Here is a 24230-nt window from a genome sequence, read left to right on the forward strand (position 1 = left end):
CCAGTTTGGACCCAGCCGCATGCAAATCAGTCTTGACCCTGCGCCCAATGGGAACAGTCCAGTCTGAACTGCCGAACAGGGTGTAGAGGAAAATCAGACGCGTAACACAACCTGTGAGCCCTCTTACCATTGGATGGTGGGCACTGGGGCGCCAAAGGAGGAGCAGTTCATAAAGACGGTCATTCCTTCCACCGCTTGATACTGCAGGTTGTTTGGGGTCAGGATCTGCGGGGGGAGCTCTACAAAGAGAAAAAAGATCATTAGCAAGCATGAAATGTCAAGGGGGAGGCAGAGACGGAAAAGAGGGGAACAGGGTAGGAGTTTAGGATTTTTGAGCGAGAGAAAGAGACATAAATAGAGACACAGAGATACAGAAAGACATATGGACACAGGTCAATTTAGTCCTTTGTTTTAGTCATTGCACTTGTACATAAAACTGAGAAAGGACCTAATATTTAGCCTGAATAAGGCTGAAAAGGCCGAAACGCATCAGTGCCGCCATCTCAATAAAACATATGAAAAGCGTACGAGTGGCCAGCATTGGGATCATGGAACCAAATTATGCCATTTTAAAGTTCATCCCCCAATTTCTTTCCTGTTGCTTTGAACCCTCACATTTAGAGATTAGTATTGCATGAGCATCTCTCTGCGCCCCTATTTGTCTGAAGAATTTTACAGGACTCCTGTAGACAGGAAAGCAGAAGGAGAGGGAACCAGACATACCACACCTTCTTGTTTTTTTCAATTTGCCAAATCTGGGTAGTGTAAATAGTGCTGAAGCTGTGTATTTTAATCTAGGTGCTACCTTTGTGACATTTCTCTACAATCGCTTCCTGGGCAACCACTCATCTGAGTTGGGGCGAGTGTGGACGACCGCCCTCCTGCAATGACAGCAACAACTGACGGTCATTTGGCCAACACATATCTGTGCTCACTTTATACCAGAAAGCATGTCATGTTATGTTATATTATATTAATGAAATTTCTTAAGCGCGCAAATACTAAGAGGTGTTGAGGCGCTGACTCAGAAAAATAGGCTAGGATTCAGCCACTGATTTAGACAAAAAGCCATGTTTTAAGTGCCTTTCTGAATGCTAGTAAGCTAGGCATGGATCTGATATTAGGGGGCAGTTCATTCCATAGTTTAACTGTGCCCAGGACAAAGCTTCTACCGCCTCAGTTGGTCCTGTGAATCCTGTGAATGGCCAGGTCATTTGCACCGAAGAGTGCAAGTATCTGGATGGCTCATATTTTTTAAGGAGAACATCCTTTACCACAAAACTTTTACAACGTGGTACCATTACCACCCAGGTTTTACAACGAAAGTCGTTACAACGACTTTCGCTGGAGGGCGCTCTAGGATAGGGAATAGTTTAATTTACTATCCAACACCTTCCCTCCTATCCACGGGGACTGGAGTTGGAATAGTAAATTAAACTATTCACTATCCAGCGGCCCCCCAACGCAAGTCATTGTAACGACTTGCGTTGTAAAACCTGCATTGTAACGGTACACGTGGTAATACCACGCGTTGTACCGTCATACATCCATTTTTTTAAAGCTTTGTCTTAAATAGGCTGGCCCGCCACCATGCAGAGTATTGCACGTAATGCAAAGGGCCTTAAATTTAGTGCGTTGTCTGACAGGCAGCCGGTGTAGATTGCAAATATCTTGTGCGGCTGTCTTAAATTTGAGAATTCTCATGAATAGTCTGGCTGAGGCGTTTTGCAGAATTTGCAATTCATTCAGGTGTTGGTTCTGCATATTTAGGTTGAGGTGTTGCAGTAATCAACTTTTGATAAGGTCCGGGCACTACCACCATCCTCTTGGCTTCTTCTGGGATGAAATTGAGGACTTTCTTGATAGTCCTCAGAGTGTAAAATGCTGATGAGATCAGAGCATCTACCAGTTCTCTAACGGTGACTTTACTGTCCATAATGACTCCTAGGTTTTTGCTTTCTTAACTGGGATCGTGAGAGAGCCTAACTCCTTCGGCCACCATGACAGGGACCAAAAGGTAGGCTGGTTCCCAAACAAGATGACCTCTGTCTTACCTGAATTAAGTTTTAGACAATTTCTATCATCCAGTTGCTAATTGCTAACATGCAGTTTTGAAATCTTTCTCGTGTATCAATATCCTTTGTTGTCACTGATACCACAATTTGTGTGTCATCTGCGTAGGATGTAAAGTCAAAGCCACATGATATTTTCAGGAGAGAGAGCGAGGCGACATAAATATTGAACAGCGTCGGGCTGATAGAAGAGCCCTGTGGGACTTTGCATGGAAGAGAAAATGTCTCTGAAACATATGGATCCAGGGACACTGTCTGATTTCGCTCCAATAGGAAGGATTTTAATAGAGAGAGTGTCGATACTTCAGCACCTACGGCCCAGAGCCGGTCGACAAACTAAGGGGCGGATTAGGATGGCGGTTAATCCGCATCCCGCCGGCCGGCGGAAGCCACTGCCGGCCCGGAGGATGCGGATTAACCGCCGCGGCCACAGACAACACCCACCGCCAGATTAGGATGGCGGTGGGAATGCGGTGGGACCAGCGGCGGACGGCTGGTCCGTCCGCCGCTGATCCGCGGGGTGGGGAGGGCTATTTGGTGATGGTGTCTGCAAGACACCGTCAGCCAAATTAGGATGTGCACGGAAACATGCTTTTCCGCGGCGACTTTTACGCCGTGGAAAAGCATGTGGACCGCGCGGTGCCTGCCGCTTTGTGCATGTAAATGTAAAACATGCAGTTTTAACATTGCGGCGGGTGCTGCTTCAAGCAGCACCCGCTGCAATGCTAAACATACAGGATGTGACCGCCAGGGTGGCGGTCACATCCTAATTTGCTCGGAGGGACCGCCGCTGCCCCTGCGGACGGTCCCTCCACCTCTGGGGTGGCGGACGGACGCAGGTCCGTCCGCCATCCTAATCGGCCCCTAAATGTGGTCGACTGTATCAAAAGCGGGCGATAAGCCAAGGAGTACCAGGACAGCCTTACCTTCTTTATCAACGCTCATCCTTATCTCTTCTGTAGCTTTGATTAAGGCTGTCTCGGTGCTGTGGCAGGCTCTGAAACCGAATTGAGATCCATCTAATAACTGGTTATTCTGAATAAGTTTTGCCAATTGTGGGTTTATTTCCTTTTCCACTAATTTTGTAGGAAGGGGCAACCGGGAGATAGGCCGCTAATTACAGGAATTGGTAGGATTTAAACTAGGTTTTTTCAATAACAGAAGAATGGAGGCAATCTTCCACGGTTTTGGGAAGCAGCCTTTCCTAAATATGGCATTACAAATGTTTATTAGCTGACTGGCAATATTTTCAGGGCTAGCTTGATTATGGCAGGAGGACAAGGATCAAAAGGTGATCCTGACATACCACTAGAAGTCAACGACAAAACCTGCGTTTGGGTCAGTGTGGCTTACCTCCCTGGTGCTCTGTTTACTAGCTTCCTGGACGCAGTAGTTGTGTTCAAATTTAGTATAAATCTGTTCAACTTTCTCGAGAAAAGAAATGTGCAAGTGGATTGTAGAAGCCCTAACTGCTGTCTAATTTGTTATTACCTGGCACTATGACAAGCATAGAGACTATGAGAAAGAGTTCTATGATTTAATTTTTTGCTAGCTCGATTTTTTGTGGGAAGTAGCCAGATTTTTCTTGAAAAATTATAATTCATATTTGCTCATAGCCGAAGAAAAAAGCTTAGACAGTGGAGCACTATAGAACAAAGAACCTGACCCACTTTCCCTCCTGATATATATATATACACACACACACACACACACACACACTGGGAGTACCCAGATCTATGTGTGCAAACCCACTGTCACAATGCAATCCAAAAAAGAAGGAGTATCACAACTAAAACAAAAGCAAAGATGCACCACAACACAAGGAAAGATATTCAATCCGTGTCCAGAGTGTATTCTTCAAAAAATTCTTCTTTATTTAGACAGGGTAAAACAGCAATCCTGGTGAATTAAAATGCTGACACGTTTCATCCATACACATGGACTTCTTCAGGGCATGAATAGTATTTAAGTAATAGGAAGCGGCGATCAAGTCAACACCTTCTGCGCAGTAGCTGGTGTGGTCTGGACTGGGCTGAGTGCTTGTAAGACACCACGTCTAGCACTGATATATTTGGGGTGACTACTATTAATTTATGTGGATAGTATAGTATGTCAGTCTGTCCTGTAGAGGGATGACACAGAAGAGGGGGCGGAGGCTACAGGCTGCAAAGTCTCTCTTTGGGGGGATCCTCCAGTATCTTTCCCCTTGTGTCAAGAACCTCTGTGTCCACAATAGTACATGGCCCGGATCTCCTGAAAGGGTGGGCCTCTTGTTGGCTGAGATCTCTGGCCCTGGACCTAAAAGGATTGCTTATGTCCAGAAGGGAGTATTTTAGGCTTTTCAATCTTGTGTGTTTTAAGTGGGCTCGGACATGAGGAACATATGTTACACATGTGTACAGTATGATTGGTGCCCATAAAGACACTACGATTGCATTGCCAAGTGGAGCTCCTCTTCGTTACATACGTGCCACTGGCTACGTCTGGGCGGAGCTCGTGGAGTTCTCCGAAGTGACCAAAAACCTCCGCCGCGTGGAGATCCGCAAGCGGTGGAGTTAGTTTGGTCTCGTCGTTCGTGCTGATTTTAGTGATAGTTGTTTGTACTGTGCTGGGAAATTAGCGTGAACAGCACCATGCGCAGTGCAAGAGAACGCTGCTTCTTTCTGCCACTCGAGTAGAAGTTGTACTCGAGCGCTAGCTTCCTCAAAGAGAACGTAAGGTTTCTCAACGCGAGCGGTAGCGACAATTCACGACCGCCCGCGATTAGAAATCTTGCTGGGAGGTGATCTAGCATTGGATTTTCCTCGCTCACGCTTGCAAACTTAACACTGGCGAGCTCGAGGGAGGAAAAAACTCCTCTCCACAATTTTTTCGGAACTCTGCAAGCGCTGCGGTCACGGAGTGCAGAAAACTCTGCAAACTGCACTGCCCTGGCCTCACTAAGTGAACAATGACTTTGAAACCACTGTGTGGCACCACCGCCGCCTTTTCAGGATCCCAGCTGAATGCTGCTGGTCAGCTTTCATCATCTTGACTTTTCAGATATTTTCTGCAGATTCTCAGCAGCCTGCAGTGAAAGTTTTCACGTTGTATTGTACTGCACTGTAAGTGCTTTTAGATAGCGCTTACCACCTCTGGCTAGGCGTTGGAACGCTTTATGGTGTGTAGCATGCTACTTGACACCCAGGATTCAGAGAAGGTAGAACACATCACAAAGTACACCATGCAAATATATACATAGATCATTTTATAGAATTGGTGTTTTTATGAGAGTGTCTGAGCAATTTGACAGTTCGTATTTATGTACTGCATGTTTTTATTTTTCACATTACATCACACAATTATATCTTCGCTAAACACTGTACAAATTAACCCTGGGTGTAGTTCGCGAAGTAGCGCTACGTGAACTGCGTAGTGCGCTGTTCGAGATGATTGCCCAGTGCCGGATGCTTGTCCGCACTGTGCAATCATTGAAAACGGCATCTTGCACGTGCGAGCTGTCTTTTACTGCCGCTCGAGTAGATTTTCACTCGAGCAGCAGCTTTCTCAACGCGGACTGGTAGTTTCTCATCGCGAGCGGTCGTGAGCATATGCGACCACTTGCAATGAGAAACCTGACCTCCTCGCGTTGAGAAGCTCGCCGGGAGGTTTATTTTCCATGCTTGCGATCGGCAACTTGATGTTGCTGATCGCGAACAGGGAAAAAGTCTCGCCGGGTTGTCATTTTGCTTGCATGCAGTCGCCAACTTGACGTTGAGGACCGCGAAAAGCAAAAAATGACCGCTGCACTATGCTACGCTAGGCGTGTTTGCACTGTGCTACGTGCAGTTCGCGTAGAGCGAAGTCGCGCAAACTTTGCAAACTACGCGAGCGTAGCGTTTTGCTTCGCCCAGGCTTAGTACAAATACAAGGCTCCCAGGGAATTGTATCCTGCTCAGGGTTTTCACTTGCTATAACTTTCTTACCCGTATGAGTAAGTTAGGTTGGGGTTGATTTCTAACCCACAACGGCTCTTCCTGTCAGCCTGGACTGCTCGCCCTCGCCACCAGGCGAGTCAGTGATCACAAGGCCACCCAGGAGGCTGGCACCAGTCTGGAAGAACTTGGGAGCCCAGAGGTAAACACCAGATTCAGCCACGGACACTACCCAGAGCCCCGGACCCTAGACAGGCATCACCACAATTTAGAAGAGCAAAGAGGATGAAAGGCGGAGCTGTACTCACTCAGGACATAGATGTGCGCATTGGCCAGGATGTGTCCGTGCTTGTTGACCGCCTCGCACTGCGCCACGGCCGTGTCGTTTGGCTGCACGGAGGACATGATGAGCGCGCTGTCCTTCACCCTGCGGAAGGGGTTTGGGTCCAGCTCTGAAACACAGCAAAGGGAGGAGAGGTCAGGGGGTCAGGGGTGTCTCTACTAGGGTTACTGGAGTAGACAGACAGATCTGAGCCTCACAGTGAGGTAAGAAAACAGAGTTAGGTGTGAGAGAACAGAGCTAGGTGTGAGGGAACAGAGCTAGGTGTGAAGGGCCAGAGCTAGGTGTGAGGGAGCAGAGCTAGGTGTGAAGGGCCAGAGCTAGGTAAGAGGTGCGGTAACAGAACTAGGTGTGAAGGGTCAGAGCTAGGTGTGAGGGAGCAAAGATAGTTGTGAGGTGACCCGAGCTAGTTGTGAGGGAGTAGAGTTAGGTGTGAGGGAGGAGAGCTAGTTAAGAGTTGAGCAAGCTGTGAGGGAACAGAGCTAGGTTTGGGGAGGAGAGCTAGGTGTTAGGGAACAGAGGTAGTTGTGAGGTGACCAGAGCTAGTTGTGAGGGAGAAGAGCTAGGTGTGATGGAGGAGAGGTAGTTAAGAGTTGAGCAAGCTGTGAGGGAACAGAGCTAGGTTTGGGGAGGAGAGCTAGGTGTTAGGGAACAGAGGTAGGTGTGAGGTGACCAGAGCTAGGTGCGAGGGTGCAAAGCTAGGTGTGAAGAACCAGAGCTAGATGTAAAGGAACAAAGCAAGGTGTGAGGTGAGGGAAAAGAGCTAGATGTGAGGTGACCAGAGCTAGGTGTGATGGCTCATCGCTAGGTGTGAGGGAGCAGAACTAGGTGTGAGGTGAGGAAACAGAGCTAGGTGTGAGGTGACCAGAGCTAGGTGTGATGGCTCATCGCTAGGTGTGAAGGAGCAGAACTAGGTGTGAGGTGAGGAAACAGAGCTAGATGTGAGGTGACTAGAGCTAGGTGTGAGGGAACAGAGCTAGGTGTGAGGGAGCAGAGCTAGGTGTGAGGGAGGAGAGCTAGTTAAGAGTTGAGGTAATAGAGCTAGGTATGGGGGAGGCAAGCTAGGAGTTAGGGAACAGAGGTAGTTGTGAGGGAACAAAGCTAGTTGTGAGGTGACCAGAGCTATATATGAGGGAACAGAGCTAGTTGTTAGGGGCCAGAGCAAGGTGTGAGGTGAGGTAAAAGAGCTAGATGTGAGGTGACCAGAGCTAGGTGTGAGGGAACAGAGCTAGGTGTGATGGCTCATCGCTAGGTGTGAAGGAGCAGAACTAGGTGTGAGGTGAGGAAACAGAGCTAGATGTGAGGTGACTAGAGCTAGGTGTGAGGGAACAGAGCTAGATGTGAGGTGACTAGAGCTAGGTGTGAGGGAGCACAGCTTGGTGTGAGAGAGCAGAGCTAGGTGTGAGGGGGCAGAGTTAGGTGTGTAGAAAGAGAGCTTTGTGTAACCCACATTTAACTCATTTTATTTAAGTTCTGAAGACCCTGGAGGAACAGGACTGGGAGAGAGGCCCTCATGGCAGATAGAGAGGACCCCAGGGCAGGGAGAGAGGACCCCAGGGCTGGGAGAGAGGACCCCAGGGCTGGGAGAGAGGACCCCAGGGCAGGGAGAGAGGACTCCAGGACAGAGGGAGAGGACTCCAGGGCAGAGAAAGAGGACCCCAAGTCAGATAGAGAGGACCCCGGGGCACGGAGTGAAGACCCCAGGGCACGGAGAGAGGACCACAGGGCAGATAGAGAGGACCCCCAGGGCAGGGAGAGAGGACCCCAGGACAGATAGAGAGGACCCCCAGGGCAGGGAGAGAGGACCCCAGGACAGATAGAGAAGACCCCAGGGCAGGGAGAGAGGACCCCAGGGCTGGGAGAGAGGACCCCAGGGCAGGGAGAGAGGACCCCAGGGCAGGGAGAGAGGACCCCAGGGCAGAGGGAGAGGACTCCAGGGCAGAGAAAGAGGACCCCAGGGCAGGGAGAGAGGACCCCAGGGCAGGGAGAGTGGGCCCCAGGGCTGGAAGAGAGGACCCCAGGGTAGATAGAGAGGACCCCAGGGCAGATAGAGAGGACCCCAGGGCAGATAGAGAGGACCCCCAGGGCAGATAGAGAGGACCCCAGGGCAGATAGAGAGGACCCCCAGGGCAGATAGAGAGGACCCCAGGGCAGATAGAGAGGACCCCAGGGCAGATAGGAGGACCCCCAGGGCAGGGAGAGAGGACCCCAGGGCAGATAGAGAGCACCCCGGGGCACAGAGTGAAGACCCCAGGGCAGATAGAGTGGACCCCAGGGCAGATAGAGAGGACCCCAGGGTAGATAGAGAGGACCCAAGGGCAGGGAGAGAGGACCCCAGGGCAGATAGAGAGGACCCCAACACAGGGAGAGAGGACCCCCAGGGCAGATAGAGAGGACCCCCAGGGCAGGGAGAGAGGACCCCAGGGCAGGGAGAGAGGACCCAAGGGCAGGGAGAGAGGACCCCAGGGCAGATAGAGAGGACCCCAACACAAGGAGAGAGGACCCCCAGGGCAGATAGAGAGGACCCCCAGGGCAGGGAGAGAGGACCCCAGGGCAGATAGAGAAGACCCCAGGGCAGGGAGAGAGGACCCCCAGGGCAGATAGAGAGGACCCCCAGGGCAGGGAGAGAGGACCCCAGGGCGGATAGAGAGGACCCCAGGACAGGGAGAGTGGGCCAGGGCTGTGAGACAGGGCAAGGGCTGGGAGAGAGGACCCCAGGGCTGGGAGAGAGGACCCCAGGACAGGGAGAGAGGACCCCAGGACAGATAGAGAGGACCCCAGGGCTGGGAGAGACCCCAGGACAAGGAGAGACCCCAGGACAGGGAGAGAGGACCCCCAGGGCAGATAGAGAGGACCCCAGGGCAGGGAGAGAGGACCCCAGGGCAGATAGAGAAGACCCCAGGGCAGGGAGAGAGGACCCCAGGGCGGATAGAGAGGACCCAGGGCTGGGAGAGAGGACCCCAGGGCTGGGAGAGAGGACCCAGGGCTGGGAGAGAGGACCCCAGGGCAGATAGAGAGGACCCCAGGGCAAGGAGCGAGGACCCCCAGGACAGGGAGAGAGGACCCCAGGACAGGGAGAGAGGACCCCAGGGCAGGGAGAGAGGACCCCAGGGCAGATAGAGAGGACCCAGGGCTGGGAGAGTGGGCCAGGGCTGTGAGAGAGGACCCCAGGGCAGGAAGAGAGGACCCCAGGACAGGGAGAGAGGACCCCAGGACAGATAGAGAGGACACCAGGGCAGATAGAGAGGACCCCAGGGCAAGGAGCGAGGACCCCCAGGGCAGGGAGAGAGGACCCCAGGGCAGATAGAGAGGACCCAGGGCTGGGAGAGTGGGCCAGGGCTGGGAGAGAGGACATGGGCAGATAGAGAGGACCCCAGGGCTGGGAGAGAGGACCCCAGGGCAGATAGAGAGGACCCCAGGGCAGATAGAGAGGACCCCAGGGCTGGGAGAGAGGACCCCAGGGCAAATAGAGAGGACCCCAGGGCAGATAGAGAGGACCCCAGGGCAGATAGAGATGGCCCCAAGGCTGGAAGAGAGCGCGAGGGCTGGGAGAGAGGATCCCAGGGCTGGGAGAGAGAGGGCCCAGGCAGATAGAGAGGACCCCGGGGCAGATAGAGAGGACCCCGGGGCAGATAGAGAGGACCCCGGGGCAGGGAGAGAGGACCCCAGGGCAGATAAAGAGGACCCCGGGGCAGGGAGTGAAGATCCCAGGGCAGGGAGAGAGGACATGGGCTGGGAGAGCGGACCCCAGGGTAAATATAAAGGACCCTAGGGCAGATAAAGAGGACCCCAGGGCAGATAGAGAGGACCCCAGGGCAGATAGAGAGGACCCCTGGGCTGGGAGAGTGGGCCAGGGCTGGGAGACAGGGCAAGGGCTGGGAGAGAGGACCCCAGGGCTGGGAGAGAGGACCCCAGGACAGGGAGAGAGGACCCCAGGACAGATAGAGAGGACCCCAGGGCAGGGAGAGAGGACCCCAGGACAGGGATAGAGGACCCCAGGGCAGATAGAGAGGACCCCAGGGCAGGGAGAGAGGACCCCAGGGCAGATAGAGAGGACTCCAGGGCAGAGAAAGAGGACCCCAAGGCTGGAAGAGAGGACGAGGGCAGGGAGAGAGGACGAGGGCAGGCAGAACGGACCAGGGCATGGAGAGAGGACCCCAGGGCTGGGAGAGAGAGGACCCACTTCAGAGCCCAATTCACTCTTCTTGAATTCGGCAAGACCTGAAGATCTGGCTTTTCAATCAACAAACCAACCATAAGCAGGACTAGGCACACACACGCCTGCTCAGCGTCCGGATACCCTCTTTGGTGATAGTGCACTTTACAAATACACACAGCATAACAACACAGCATAAGAAGGAGGACTCACCCTTTATAGGCACTCCATTAATTTTCCAGGTCACTTTGGGCTTGGGCTTCCCGTACACCTCGCAGTCCAGCCGTGCCGTCTCTCCGGGGCTGTACAGAGAGCTCTTTGGTTTCTTGATCCAGTAAGGGGCAGCTGCAAGGGCCGAAAGACATTTAGTTGAGTGAGAAGGGTTCCATCGATTCACCACAAACCAACCCATTACTGAGGATTCAACCGAGGATTCTGTCATTACCCAGGATTTAAACAATTACATATTATCCAAGAATCAAACAATTAAGTAGTATTAAACTGATTACACTTGGTTCAACTGGTCGCCTGGAACCAAGCACTGATCCAGAACTCAACCAATCACCTCATTCCAAACTTATTGACTAAAATTCAACTGAGGAAAAATGAATGAGGGGATCAGAAAGCCACAGTAAGAGCAAGATAGATGGATAAGTACTGAAAGAGACATGGAAAGAGAGGCAGGCAGACAACTTCGCAGGTCGGGAGACGAGGAAGAGTTTCATCACAGAACAATTATCAAAGTATAGCTACCCCTGTCACATCTGAAGTATTTCTTCTCTTTTTATGGCCTTCGTAAGGAGTCCATTTCTTTGCCTCCTTTCCCTACCTTTTGCCTATGTCTTTGTGTCTGGGCATCTTGGGGTGATAGTCTGTTTTCTCTTGCTGTAGCTGCAATACTGTTAGACCCCAGATCTTGACAGGGAAGAGAACAGAAATAGGTGCATTGGCTTAACCACCATGTCAAAGCATGGAGGTTCGGGGCAAGATAAATAATCCATAGTCTGACTGTCCATCATCCCTGGGTGAACAGGAATCAAGTGCTTCAGTCAGTCGATGTTCATTCCCAGTGGGAAACCCTACCTCTGGTTAACAGGGAACAACTTGTCATTGATGGACAATAGGGTCACTTACACCCCCCATGTTGTGAAAACTCAAAGCGTGCCCCATGAGATGATGAAAACTACATTCAGCATTTACAAAATGGCGGCTCTTCCAGCCAACTCCCAGTCACTGTACAAGAGTGTGACAGTGTTGGCTAATGAGGGGTGTTATCTCGAAACTGGTCCCAGGATGCTTGTTTCCGGTCCAGGGAAGTCATGGCTTGGCAGTTCGGGCTGGACTGTTCCCACAAGGCACAGGGTCAAGACTGATTTGCATATGGCTGGGTCCAAACTGGAATGGCATAGTGAGCAAAATAATTAAACACTGATCTGTGACTGGGGGTGAATGTTTGACAATGTTCAACATTCCGTCCATCATCTTTTTGTGTTTCAAAACCTCAACATCACCAGAAGAGGATTGTCTTATTTTCACATGGAGACACTGTCCAGTTGTCCTCCCAGAGGTGAGCCTGCCTTTTGGTGAAATAATCCTTCCTATCAGAGGGACCTCAATATATAATTTTAGTTTTCTCGGTTGAACATTGCAGAACAATAAACTAAATCAGTTTATTGCAAATAAAGGTTGAAGCTTCCACCAGCATATAATACTGCTTTGAAATTCAAACTATTCCTTGCAAATAATTTCAAATAAACTTAAATTTAAATGTAAAACATCTGACATTTCCCCCAAAATTTGTTTTTATTGTGAAAACAATGAAAAATCTCTATTAAAGTATTGAGAAAATGCAGTAAAGTAAGTGCTTTACACAACACCTAAATAAATAAACTGTTAAGAATGTAATTATTATATGTAACATTTTGTACACATCTGCAATGGATGATTTGACCTCCAGCCCCTAGCTAGCGCCTTGCAGCCGCATGCACCCTTCGCTAGCTCCTCGCAGCAACATGCACCCTCTTGCTAGTGTCTCGCAGCGCCAAGCACCCCTTTGCTAGCGCCTTGCAGCTGCATGCACCCTTCGTTTGCTAGCTCCTCGCAGCCGCATGTACCCCTCGGCCACATGCAACCTTCGCTAGCTCCTCGCAGCCGCATGTACCCTTCGCTAGCTCCTTGCAGCCGCATGCACCCTTCGCTAGCGCCTTGCAGCCGCATGCACCCCCTTGCTAGTGTCTCGCAGCGCCAAGCACCCTTTTGCTAGCGCCTTGCAGCTGCATGCACCCTTCGTTTGCTAGCTCCTCGCAGCCGCATGTACCCCTCGGCCACATGCAACCTTCGCTAGCTCCTCGCAGCCGCATGTACCCTTCGCTAGCTCCTTGCAGCCGCATGCACCCTTCGCTAGCGCCTTGCAGTCGCATGCACCCCCTCGCTAGTGTCTCACAGCTCCAAGCACCCCTTGCTAGCGCCTTGCAGCTGCATGCACCCCTCACTAGCGCCTCGCAGTCGCATGCACCCCTCGGACGCACCTTCCACAGACACAGTGTACACGTGCTTGGCGCTGCCCTCCTGGTTGCTGACGGTGCACTGGTACTCGCCGTCGTCCTCCTCCACCACGTTGTTGATCTGCAGCAACTTCCGGAAGTTGAGGTAGGTGACGCGTTTCTCCGGCATCTGCCCGTTGAGGCGCTCCCACTTGATCTCCGGGGTGGGGCTGCGTGGAATTAAAAGTCGCTGAGAGCAGTGCTTAATTTGTACAAAAATAAGTGCCAGGGCTCTCTTTAGGACGCCACTGCAGCTTGCCCCACACATTGCGACTGCCAGCGCTGCCAATGATAGGAACAACACAGCTACTACCATTACACTCCTGCAAGTGTGACAGTTTTGACTATTCCAGGCCCCCAACGCTATAAGATTGGCTTGGGCAGTAGGCAATAATCAGTTCTAATGTACATTGCTGTGGTCATCTCTAAATTAGCCAGACAGCGCCACCTTGTGGCAGACTATCACAAGCACCATTGTTGACAGTTAAGTAGCAGTGCAAACACCGGAAACCATTGGCTGAAAATAAGCACTGGCTGAGAGGTGAGGAGTCAGCTCTGGAAGGATCTGTTTGTCCCCCCCCCTTTCAACCAGTGGTCTTTCCCACATATTGGTATCTGCCCCTGGCGTGTGATTTTCAGAGCTTGATTTAAAATGCACTGCACTTCCCTATCCTCACCACCTCCTGACAACCCATCTCTTCCTGCCTGACCAGGCAGCAGCAATGTCCTGCCTTGTCTAGTTCCCTCCAAACTCTCTTAATTATGCTCGGAGAAGTGAAAACCTAGACGTGTTATGCAAGGAAAAGTCAGGGAATTTCACACTTAACCACAAAATGGCAAGTTCCTGATTTCACGCAAAGTGCTGCTTCGCTGGCCTAATCATTGCCCCTCCCAAGATGGCGGACATCAGACTGCAGGTCAGTGTGCTTACTAGTGTTCTTTCTGGTCTAGCCCAGCACTGAGAGGGAGTGGAAACACCATAGTCGCTGCTTATCATCTCATTTCCAAAGTGCCAAAAACCCCATCCAGGGACTTCTGGAGGCAATGAAGAGGAGGCAAACAAGAAGTTCATGGTGGTGCTGCAAAGAAGGCAGGGTGCGGTTGAGCGCCAGGTTTGCGCCGTCGCACTGACGCGGGAACATTCTCCTTGCTGCGTAACCTATTGATTTGGCCCACTTTAAAAAAAGCTTTTATAGCTTTGTGAATTGAAAGGCAGGCCCTGTTTCAAATAAATGTGGTTATTCCTAATTGGCCTGATAAGTGGTGTGCAGCACTTTAGAAACACTGAAAGATGAGCTATTGAACAAAACCATTAGATGTGCAAATGTTCATAGCTGCTCTTCTCAGTGTGGGTCTCAATATCGAGCAGGGAAACTCTTTACACCCAGGGTCACTGGAATTATGTGATTGTGCGGCGTTTTCTTAATAATTATGTTTTTGCCTCATTTTTTTAAAAAATATGTTTTTGCCTCATTTTTTTAATAATCATGTTTTTGCCGCATTTGCCACATAATCCACCCCCTGCTGCATAACCTGCAGATTTTAACAAGAAAAAACTGTTTCTAACTCAAACAGTTCAAAAGTTATTACAAATGCAGCAACACGTGTTGCCACACGATAGAAGGCCAATTGCAAATGCTGACTGTGCACCTTTCTGTTGCTTATTTCTAGATTTAGATGTTAAACTGGCATTAATGAGATGCAGCCAATGCCCAGGCAGTGTTAACAAGAGTAAAAATGACAAAATAATGAAGTGATACTATCAGAAAATTTGCTGCCTTATGCCTTATAATTTTCCTTTTCGTGTTGCATGATTTCGTAAGCTTTGCAGCATAATTTGGCCCTCCCCTGCCACATAATTCCAGTGGCATAACTGATTATGCCTTAATATCAGATGCAAACTATTGGGATGTGTACAGGTTGTCTATACCCAACTCCACATACATGTACCGGGGATTATGCATGTATTGTCAAGGTACATGGAAGTGGAGTTAAGAATAGTGAATCGATACTTCCCTGTATGCTTTTATCTTTCAATCTTTGGCTATGATAATAGGGTCTCTTGACATCATGACATTCCAAACTCTATATCCAAGATTAGAACCTCTTTTCTCTACGCTCTCGCTAGGGACAGCACTGGGGCAAGAGAACAGCACATTTTAAGCATGTTTGCCAGTTCACAAACAGACATACAGGATTGTTGTTGAAGACCATACTTTAGTGACATATGTACTATTATGTTATGTTACAGTTTCTTGCATGGCTACCCAGAAACAGGCTTTCCAGCGCTAACAGAGGTTGTGAGGGTGAAAGTGCGCTGATTACGCGAAAAGGTACTGTAGGCCTGCGACACTTGCAACTAAGCCTGGGCGGAGTTCACGGTGTTTTACTCAGTGGAACTCCGCAAAGTGCTAGAAAAACTACACTCGATCCGCAAAGTTCCACCAGTTGCAGAGTCTAAGGCGCGATGCTCGCACTATTTAGCGCCAGGAGTTTGCCCCACGTCCCACCAGAGGGCGCTCCTGCTTTCTCTCGCTCGAGTAGACAATCTACTCGAGCGGCAGCTTCCACAAAGTGAATAGCAGATTTCTCAACGCGAGTGGTCGCAACCTGTCGCAACCGCCCAATCTTGCCTGGAGGAGGTCTAAAGAGTGATTTTTTCCCACAAGTGCTCGCCAACTTACCATTGGCGAGCCGCTCAAGAGAAAAAACTCTGCTCCATGTCACTTTGCAGAGTTATTCGGAACTTTGCATAGAGTGGACAAAACGCTGTGAACTCCAACGGCGGAGCGGAAATCTTCGCCCACCCCTACTCGGAACTTGTCCAGCTGTCCTACAGTCTGGTCCTAAGATTTCAGATGACATGAGATCAGCTTTGGACTATCTTCAGGGGAATTTTACCTTATTTTCAAGCCAGGCGTGGAGCTCTGGATTCAGAAACATCACTCTACACACAACACATTACATGATTCATGAGAGTAGCACACACAGTTTGCAGCTCAGACACTTGCTGTGAACTTCATGAAAAGGCAATAGTCCAATTTCCCCAAGTTTTGAAGCTTTCTGGATCCCAATCTACTGACTACTCTGGTAAACCAATTAAAGCTTGAGTACTGAGAAACATCATTGTCAACAAACGTCCATAGGTACACTTTAGGGTGTGGTGTTACCCCAACTAGCCGTGGCGGCGCACACTTACTATCCTTCTGCGATGCACTCCAGCTGCAGCGGGGACCCCCGCAGCGCCAGGTGTGAGCTGCTGGCCCCCAGGGGCATCAGGAACCGGGGCTCCTGGAACTTGATCGAGTTGGCTGCGGAAAGGAGAAGGGACAGAGAGACAACTTGTAAACGAAGGAACTCAGTGACACTCACACACATGCGTGAACCCGGTGCTCATTCGCCCATTCACATCCTCTCCCGGTGTCTCACACACCTTCTGAGAGGAGGATCACACCCAAGGTTTTATTCTAGAGGAGAATGTTTAGACCAGTTCAACCGGCCAATTTAGAACAGAATGACAGACCACTCTCTCAAAATGTCTCATGAAGAGAAATGTCCTCTATGGTTCTGGACATGTCTGAATGGAAGGTTTACACCAAGCACCATCTAGCGCCCTGAAGTAGCTGCAAGGTACAATGCAAATCTCTTACCCATGCATATATGTATTTATTTCGTGGGGCACATTTTAACATCCTTCACAGAGCTGAGGTTGCATCAGAGGTGCCCAAAAGTGAGTTGGCTTCTGAACTTCACATAGGGGCCGATTCACAGAACTAACTTAAGACAAAATCATAAACTTACTACTTTTGGTATTCACAGAAGTTAGGATTTTCTCTTAAGTTTGTCTTAAGACAGACTTAAGACAGACTTTTTCTCTTAAGTTTGTCTTAAGACAGACTTAAGACAGACTTAAGACAGGCTGGGTCAGGCACCTGCAGGGCATAGTGCTGGCAAGGCAGTTTGTGGTGTTTGCGATATATCCTGTCAAGTTATCTTAGGTGAACCTGTAGCAATGACTGCCCCATCCCATGGGAAACGCAGAGTTATGGGACGGCAAAGGATATGACATCACCATGAGGTCTTGAATCAACAAAGACGGCTTCATGACTGCCTTTGTATTGCCTGTTAGCCTTCAAGTGTGAGACCTTGTGTGTATACTGGATGTGAATCGCACGTTTACTAGGGTCATTATTGCCAAAATTCCTCCCACATCTTTAATCAATTGACACTCTATGAACCTGCAAATAATTTTTCTCCACAAACTTTGTGGTGCTGTTTTCAGAACTTTGCAAGCTTCATCTTGTTGACAAGAGTTGCAAAGATAAAAAAAATATTGTGGCTAAACAATCCCCAAAACAAAGGTTCTATGAGGGAAAACCTGGAAAAAGCTTTCATAAAAGTTTCTACCCAAAAATATCAATTTTGTATGTCACAGACTTTGTAAAATTCACTATATTTTGATTTATTAAATTTTCAGTCATTTTTTGCTTGCAGTAGACTGGTTTAAGTTAAAAAAAAACTCCCCACTGCACACTCTGCTTGAACCATATTCCTGTTCTATACGAGATGTGCTCTTCTGGCAACATTTCTTGGAAGATCTAGAAAACTCCCACTTCGAGTCCTTCTTGTAAGTTACGTAATTTCACAGAATGTTTGTAAAATGTAACCACATTTGATGGAGGAAAGTGGGTGAAATCACTCACCACTAGTGAGAGGCTTCAGATAATAAACATGCTCTGGGTCGTTACCCAACCAGAAGTGTCGAAGAATGCAAACTTACTCGGAATAACCTGCAGCCTGATTGGCTCTTTCTGGACGATGGTGCGTGCCTGTATGAAGTGGGCGTGGCATATGTAGTCTGGCTGGCTGTCATTGGCTACCACATTGGCAAAGTACAGCTTCCCGTTGAGTCCCATCGACACGCGTTCATCTTGGGGGATGTGGAGTAACTCTGGAGTAAGGCAGGAGAAAAAAGTATTGATCCGACAGGGAATTAGGAGGCGATGTCGTACGAGAGAAAAGAAAAGAGGGAAACGGCGGGCGGGAGAATAGACAACAAGCAACTCGCAACAGTCAAAAACAGTAGAGACATAAGGCCTGATTCACAAAGCTAAAGTTAGACTTTTGGTTTAAGTTTAGACCAAAAGTCTAACTTTACTACTACCAGTATCTTTATATCTGTACTTGAGGTGGAGATCCGCACTTCGCCCTGAGTGCGGAGATTCCACTACGATTGCACGACTGAGTGCGACATAAGATACTACTCATAACTTACCTTTGTGGATACCGAAAGTTATAAACGCTGTTCCTGATTAACAAAAATAAACTAGGCGTTTGGTCTAAACTTAAATCCAAATGTCTAAGTTTATGTCTTTGGGAATTCACAAAGGGCATTTATGAATGCCACCTTTATGGCCGCACTCGGGTCGGTACTCCGTCCCAAGTGCGGACCTAAAGATAGAAATTAAATAAAATATGATTCATAAAGCGCACTAATACCCAAGGGTGCCTAGGTAGTTGACTAGATACTACTCTTAAACGCCTTTCGTGAATTTCAAAACACCTAAGTTTACCTTTGTGAATCGGGACCTTGGTCCAAGTTTACCTTTGAGAGTAGGGTCCTACATTTTGTTATACTTAAAGTATCCCACCAGTAGTACTACTCACTCACTATACTACAAAAAGCAATTCACAAAGCAGTGGGAGGAGATCTCCACCTGCGCTTCTCTCATCTTTTCCGTGCGGAGATCTCCGCACACATAGGTATCCAATCTTTTTATTTTTTTTACATTTTTTTTGAAAACCTTTATTGAAGCATTCAAAAGCATTACAAGCACAGGCCTACAACCACAGGGGCTGGCCGTAAACTCAGCAAATCAAATAGGAAATTTACTTATCAGTCGACAGCCCTGGTTAGGTATCCAATCTTGAATTAAATGTAGGATGGACCGAGGGATGGTGCGAAAATGTGGAACATATATTAAAAAATGGGTGGGTTTATGGAATTGTAAGGAGGACTTGGAGAGGGACATACTAATACAAAATACAAACCCACACTAGAGTAAGACCATTGCTATTCACAAAAATCACTACTAAAGTTACTGCCGCCCTAAAAGAATCAAAGGAGACCTAAATGTATTGCTGCCCATAGATATATCTATACAGCTCAGAACTGTACCCACATCGCACCCTCTTACTAGTCCTCTCAGAGACGGTGCTCACGCGGGGAACATATTGATATATCCTCCTCATGCCAGTATATCTCGCTAATAATACAGGGCTCGCCCCAATGCTAGCACGTATAAATTTATTTCAAAGAAAAATGGTGTATTGGTAACTTTACATCCAATGGATTTCAGCCCGGACAGGCCTTGGTCAAGGACGGCATTTTAACAAATGATGCCAAATTTAAGGCCAGATGTAGGAGAGCAAATATCGGTCGGTAACGGCCGATTTCGGCCTTTACCGACCGGTATTTGGTGTTTGACATGTAGGGGGCTTGAGATTTACAGAATCGGTAAATTTACCGATTCTGTAAATCCATATGTAGCTGGCACTTCAAAGAGTGCCACAGGCCCTTTAGGAGTCAGTATTTACCGCCCAATCCTATTGGGTGGTAAAATACCGAATTACAGTGTACATGCACATCTGTGCATGTACACCTATGCCATGTGACACACAGACATGCCCTAAGGGCATGTATGTGTGCCACATGGCACACAAGCCTGCAATTGGGGTGCTACAGGGTGTCAAAGTGACACCCCGGTCCCCATGCCAGGATTCGGTATTTACTGATTCGGTAAATACCGATGCGGTATTTCCCATTGATTCCTATGGGCTTCAAGGCCCATAGGAATCAATGGGAAATACTGATTCGGTATTTACCGAATCAGTAAATACCGAATCTTACAGAATCGGTAATTATGAAATAAAAATTACCTACATCTGCCTACTTCCCATTTACCTACTCTTAAATACCGAATCGGTATGATTTGGTATTTAAGAGTAGGTAAATCGGAATTACCTACATCTGGCCCTTAGAGTTTATTAAAACAACAAAGGACGACCACGTATAGAAACAACCAATAGGTTCATATATATGAGAGGCTTTCAATTAGCATGTGCTGTTTTGTCACCTGTTCTTGTGCATTTGCTAAAGTGGATAAGACATATCGCTAAATTACAAATGTGTATTTCGTGTGGGTTTGCAGACTTTTGCATAAGTGCATGAAAACTAAATACACTAATTTTGTACAACCCTAATTCCTTCCTCTGCAGGCCGGTGATGACCCTGCAGGCTGACGACCTGTCCCCTTTCTACCTCTGCACGGTGATATCCAATCCCTGTCCTAGGTCTAGAGGGTGACAGCCAATCCCTTTCCTGCTCTTGAGCGTGTTCACAAATCCCATTGCCGCGCCGGTGTTCTAGGACGTCTGCAGCACTGGTCAGCAGGATAAGGGGGGGGGACGGGGGTACTTACTGATGTTCATCCAGATGATTCGAGGGGGGAGGGCACTGTCTGGGGGGTTGCAAGGCAGGACCACCGACTGCCCTTCTTCCACCTTGAACTCTCGAACCACTTCTTTCTGCCACGTGGGGGTGCCTGGGGAGAGAAGTGGGCAGTAGTAAGTTTAAGAATACACAAGAAAAGTAATGCTGGGCACACGTGTGTTGCCTCAAAACTCCGAAAATAACACTTTGAAAAATAACTAGGCCTGGGCAGTGAACTTCGCTCTGTTCGCCGAGTTTTCTGAGTTTGCCGCACTCCGCGCTCCACACGGAACGCAGAGTTCCATAAAACTCAGCTTAACGTAGCTACGTTTTTACCTCGCTCGCACTCACCAATGTCAAGTTGGTGAGTGCGAGCGAGGAAAATGCAGATTTTTCAAAGCAGGCGGTCATGAATAGTCGTGACTGCTCCCATTGAGAAACCTTCCATTTTCATTGAGAAAGCTGCTGCTCAGGTAGAAAAGATGCCCGCACGGCAAAAAAAGAAGCTGTGCTTATGGGGCTACATATGGTGCTGTTCGCGGACAACCTCTGGCACTGAAAAACAACAGGAACTGCATGACCAAAGGTACTAAATCATTTGTGGAACTCCACGTAACACGGCAGAGATTTTTTTGGTCACTTCACGGAGTTCTGCTACGAGGAACTCCACGAACTCCGCCCAGGAATAAAAATAACACTTCCCGATTATTCATTCTAAAATAAATACAACAAAAAAGGCAGACTTTCATAGTGCTTGTTCACAAAACGTATTGAAATACGGACTCTATAAAAGGAGTGACATGATCGAGGCTACAGAGTTAGGGTTACGGGTCTGGGGTATAGGCTTCAAGGTGTACAGCAAAGGGTATAAGAGTATAGGGTTAGGTGTAGGGAGTCAAGTGTACAGGGGTAAAGTTAGAAGGCTGCGGGTCAGCTTAACGGGTAAATGGTTTAGCATATAGGGTCCCGTTTTAAAGGCTTTGGGTAACGGATAACTTCTATGTTTATATAGGTCTGATTCACAAAGGTAAACTTAGACCAAAAGTCATTAACAGGGGGTCACGCAGCCGTCTTTTCGATGTTCTTGCACGGCCCGTTGAGGGATTTATTGTGAGCTCCAATTGTGTTGAGGTCTGGTGCGGGTCTGATTCTTATACGATAGTCACATAGTTGTATGCGTTTACTATTACCTCGTGATTATCGTAAAAGGAGGCAATTCCCATACCCAAGGAGACATCGTACGTTATCACAGAGCGTTTGGTAGACTCCATAGGAGCATGGATTTTTATTTATATATGTTTTATTTCTCAGACTTTGATTGGCAGGGACTTATCATACCTGTGGATCAATGTAGTGAGACTGTTCAATGAATGAGCAGAGGCGAGTTGCTACGTGGGATTCTAATACCTTGGCCAGAAAGGGAAGCAAGCATATGAGGCGGTAGGTAATCGGGATCAAGGGGTCTGCCCCAGGTTTTTTAAAAGGGGAACTATGATGGCTTTTTGAAGGCTCGAGGGACACAACCGTGTTAATGACTCGTTCAGGAGCGGGACGGCAGGGTCAGGGTTTGCAGTGAAAACTTCTTTTGAAATGGAAGGCGGACAGCTCTCCGCAGGGGGTCCAGATTTAACTTTGATCAGTAATTCCAAAAGGGCTTCTGTACTGATTGCCGGGAATTGATGAAGGGAGCAGGGGTTTCTCAGCCCCGTTGGTAATGCCTTATAAGCGCATATGGCAGGAATGCTGGCTGCTTTTAATCGTAGTGATTTTATCAATAAAAAAAGTATTCAAGTAGTTGCAGAGAGACTGGGATGGGATAGATTTTATTGTGACTCTATCACGATTGGACAGCTCATTGACAATTGCAAATATTTGTTTCGATTTACTGGGGGAGTTCAGAATCTTTGAGGAAAAATAAGTAGCCTTAGTAGATTGGATGGATTTTTTATATTCCTTAAGTTGAGCTAAGTAAATGTCTTTTTTATCAGGGGGGTAGTTCCGTCTCCACAGCCTTTCAGTTTGCCATAGGGCTAGTTTTTTGGTGTGGCATTCATTAGAGTGGTGTAGAGTAGAGTAGAGTGGCTTAGAGTAGAGAGCTTAGAATGGAGTAGAGTACAAGGGTCTTGGATCAGCGGCATATAGTGGGAGGAGTGATGTTGCGTGACGTAGAGTAGACTGGCCTAGAGTACACTGGGGTACAGGGGCTTGGAGCGGTGTAGAGTAGAATGGAGTGGTATACAGCGAAACGGGATAAAGCAAAGTGGTGTAGAGTGGCATAAAGTAGTGTAAAGTACAGTGGCGTAGAGTGGAGTGGCATATAGTAGCGTGACATAGAGTAAAGTGTCATAGAGTGGAGTGGAGGGATATAGAGTCGAGTGGTGTAGAGTAGAGTAGAGTGCTTAGAGTAGAGTAGAGTGGCTTAGAGTAGAGTAGAGTGGCTTAGAGTAGAGTAGAGTGGCTTAGAGTAGAGTAGAGTGGCTTAGAGTAGAGTAGAGTGGCTTAGAGTAGAGTGCTTAGAGTAGAGTAGAGTGGCTTAGAGTAGAGTAGAGTGGCTTAGAGTAGAGTGCTTAGAGTAGAGTAGAGTGGCTTAGAGTAGAGTAGAGTGGCTTAGAGTAGAGTGGCTTAGAGTAGAGTAGAGTGGCTTAGAGTAGAGTAGAGTGGCTTAGAGTAGAGTAGAGTGGCTTAGAGTAGAGTAGAGTGGCTTAGAGTAGAGTGCTTAGAGTAGAGTAGAGTGGCTTAGAGTAGAGTAGAGTGGCTTAGAGTAGAGTAGAGTGGCTTAGAGTAGAGTAGAGTGGCTTAGAGTAGAGTAGAGTGGCTTAGAGTAGAGTAGAGTGGCTTAGAGTAGAGAGCTTAGAATGGAGTAGAGTACAAGGGTCTTGGATCAGCGGCATATAGTGGGAGGAGTGATGTTGCGTGACGTAGAGTAGACTGGCCTAGAGTACAGTGGGGTACAGGGGCTTGGAGCGGTGTAGAGTAGAATGAAGTGGTATACAGCGAAACGGGATAAAGCAAAGTGGTGTAGAGTGGCATAAAGTAGTGTAAAGTACAGTGGCGTAGAGTGGAGTGGCATATAGTAGCGTGACATAGAGTAAAGTGTCATAGAGTGGAGTGGAGGGATATAGAGTCGAGTGGTGTAGAGTAGAGTAGAGTGCTTAGAGTAGAGTAGAGTGGCTTAGAGTAGAGTAGAGTGGCTTAGAGTAGAGTGGCTTAGAGTAGAGTAGAGTGGCTTAGAGTAGGGTAGAGTGGCTTAGAGTAGAGTAGAGTGGCTTAGAGTAGAGTAGAGTGGCTTAGAGTAGAGTGGCTTAGAGTAGAGTAGAGTGGCTTAGAGTAGAGTAGAGTGGCTTAGAGTAGAGTGCTTAGAGTAGAGTAGAGTGGCTTAGAGTAGAGTAGAGTGGCTTAGAGTAGAGTGGCTTAGAGTAGAGTAGAGTGGCTTAGAGTAGAGTAGAGTGGCTTAGAGTAGAGTAGAGTGGCTTAGAGTAGAGTGCTTAGAGTAGAGTAGAGTGGCTTAGAGTAGAGTAGAGTGGCTTAGAGTAGAGTAGAGTGGCTTAGAGTAGAGTAGAGTGGCTTAGAGTAGAGTGCTTAGAGTAGAGTAGAGTGGCTTAGAGTAGAGTAGAGTGGCTTAGAGTAGAGTGCTTAGAGTAGAGTAGAGTGGCTTAGAGTAGAGTAGAGTGGCTTAGAGTAGAGTGGCTTAGAGTAGAGTAGAGTGGCTTAGA

At 48.3% G+C, this 24230-nt stretch overlaps 1 protein-coding gene across 2 annotated transcripts in view; it reads right to left on the bottom strand.

Annotated features, from left to right (window-relative positions):
* The window catches only part of L1CAM (L1 cell adhesion molecule), a 699580-nt gene that overhangs the window by 68603 nt on the left and 606747 nt on the right, over nt 1-24230 (bottom strand). For both annotated transcript variants that reach the window (XM_078664585.1, XM_078664586.1), the window contains 7 exons: nt 20507-20629; nt 17806-17976; nt 16225-16336; nt 13011-13195; nt 10696-10827; nt 6295-6438; nt 128-239 (listed from right to left, as the gene is read on the bottom strand). In XM_078664585.1, the coding sequence (XP_078520711.1) occupies nt 128-239; nt 6295-6438; nt 10696-10827; nt 13011-13195; nt 16225-16336; nt 17806-17976; nt 20507-20629 (979 nt within the window). The remainder of the gene's footprint in view (nt 1-127; nt 240-6294; nt 6439-10695; nt 10828-13010; nt 13196-16224; nt 16337-17805; nt 17977-20506; nt 20630-24230) is intronic.

The sequence above is a fragment of the Lissotriton helveticus genome, chromosome 10 (assembly GCF_964261635.1).
Source record: "Lissotriton helveticus chromosome 10, aLisHel1.1, whole genome shotgun sequence".
Lineage (NCBI taxonomy): Eukaryota > Metazoa > Chordata > Amphibia > Caudata > Salamandridae > Lissotriton > Lissotriton helveticus.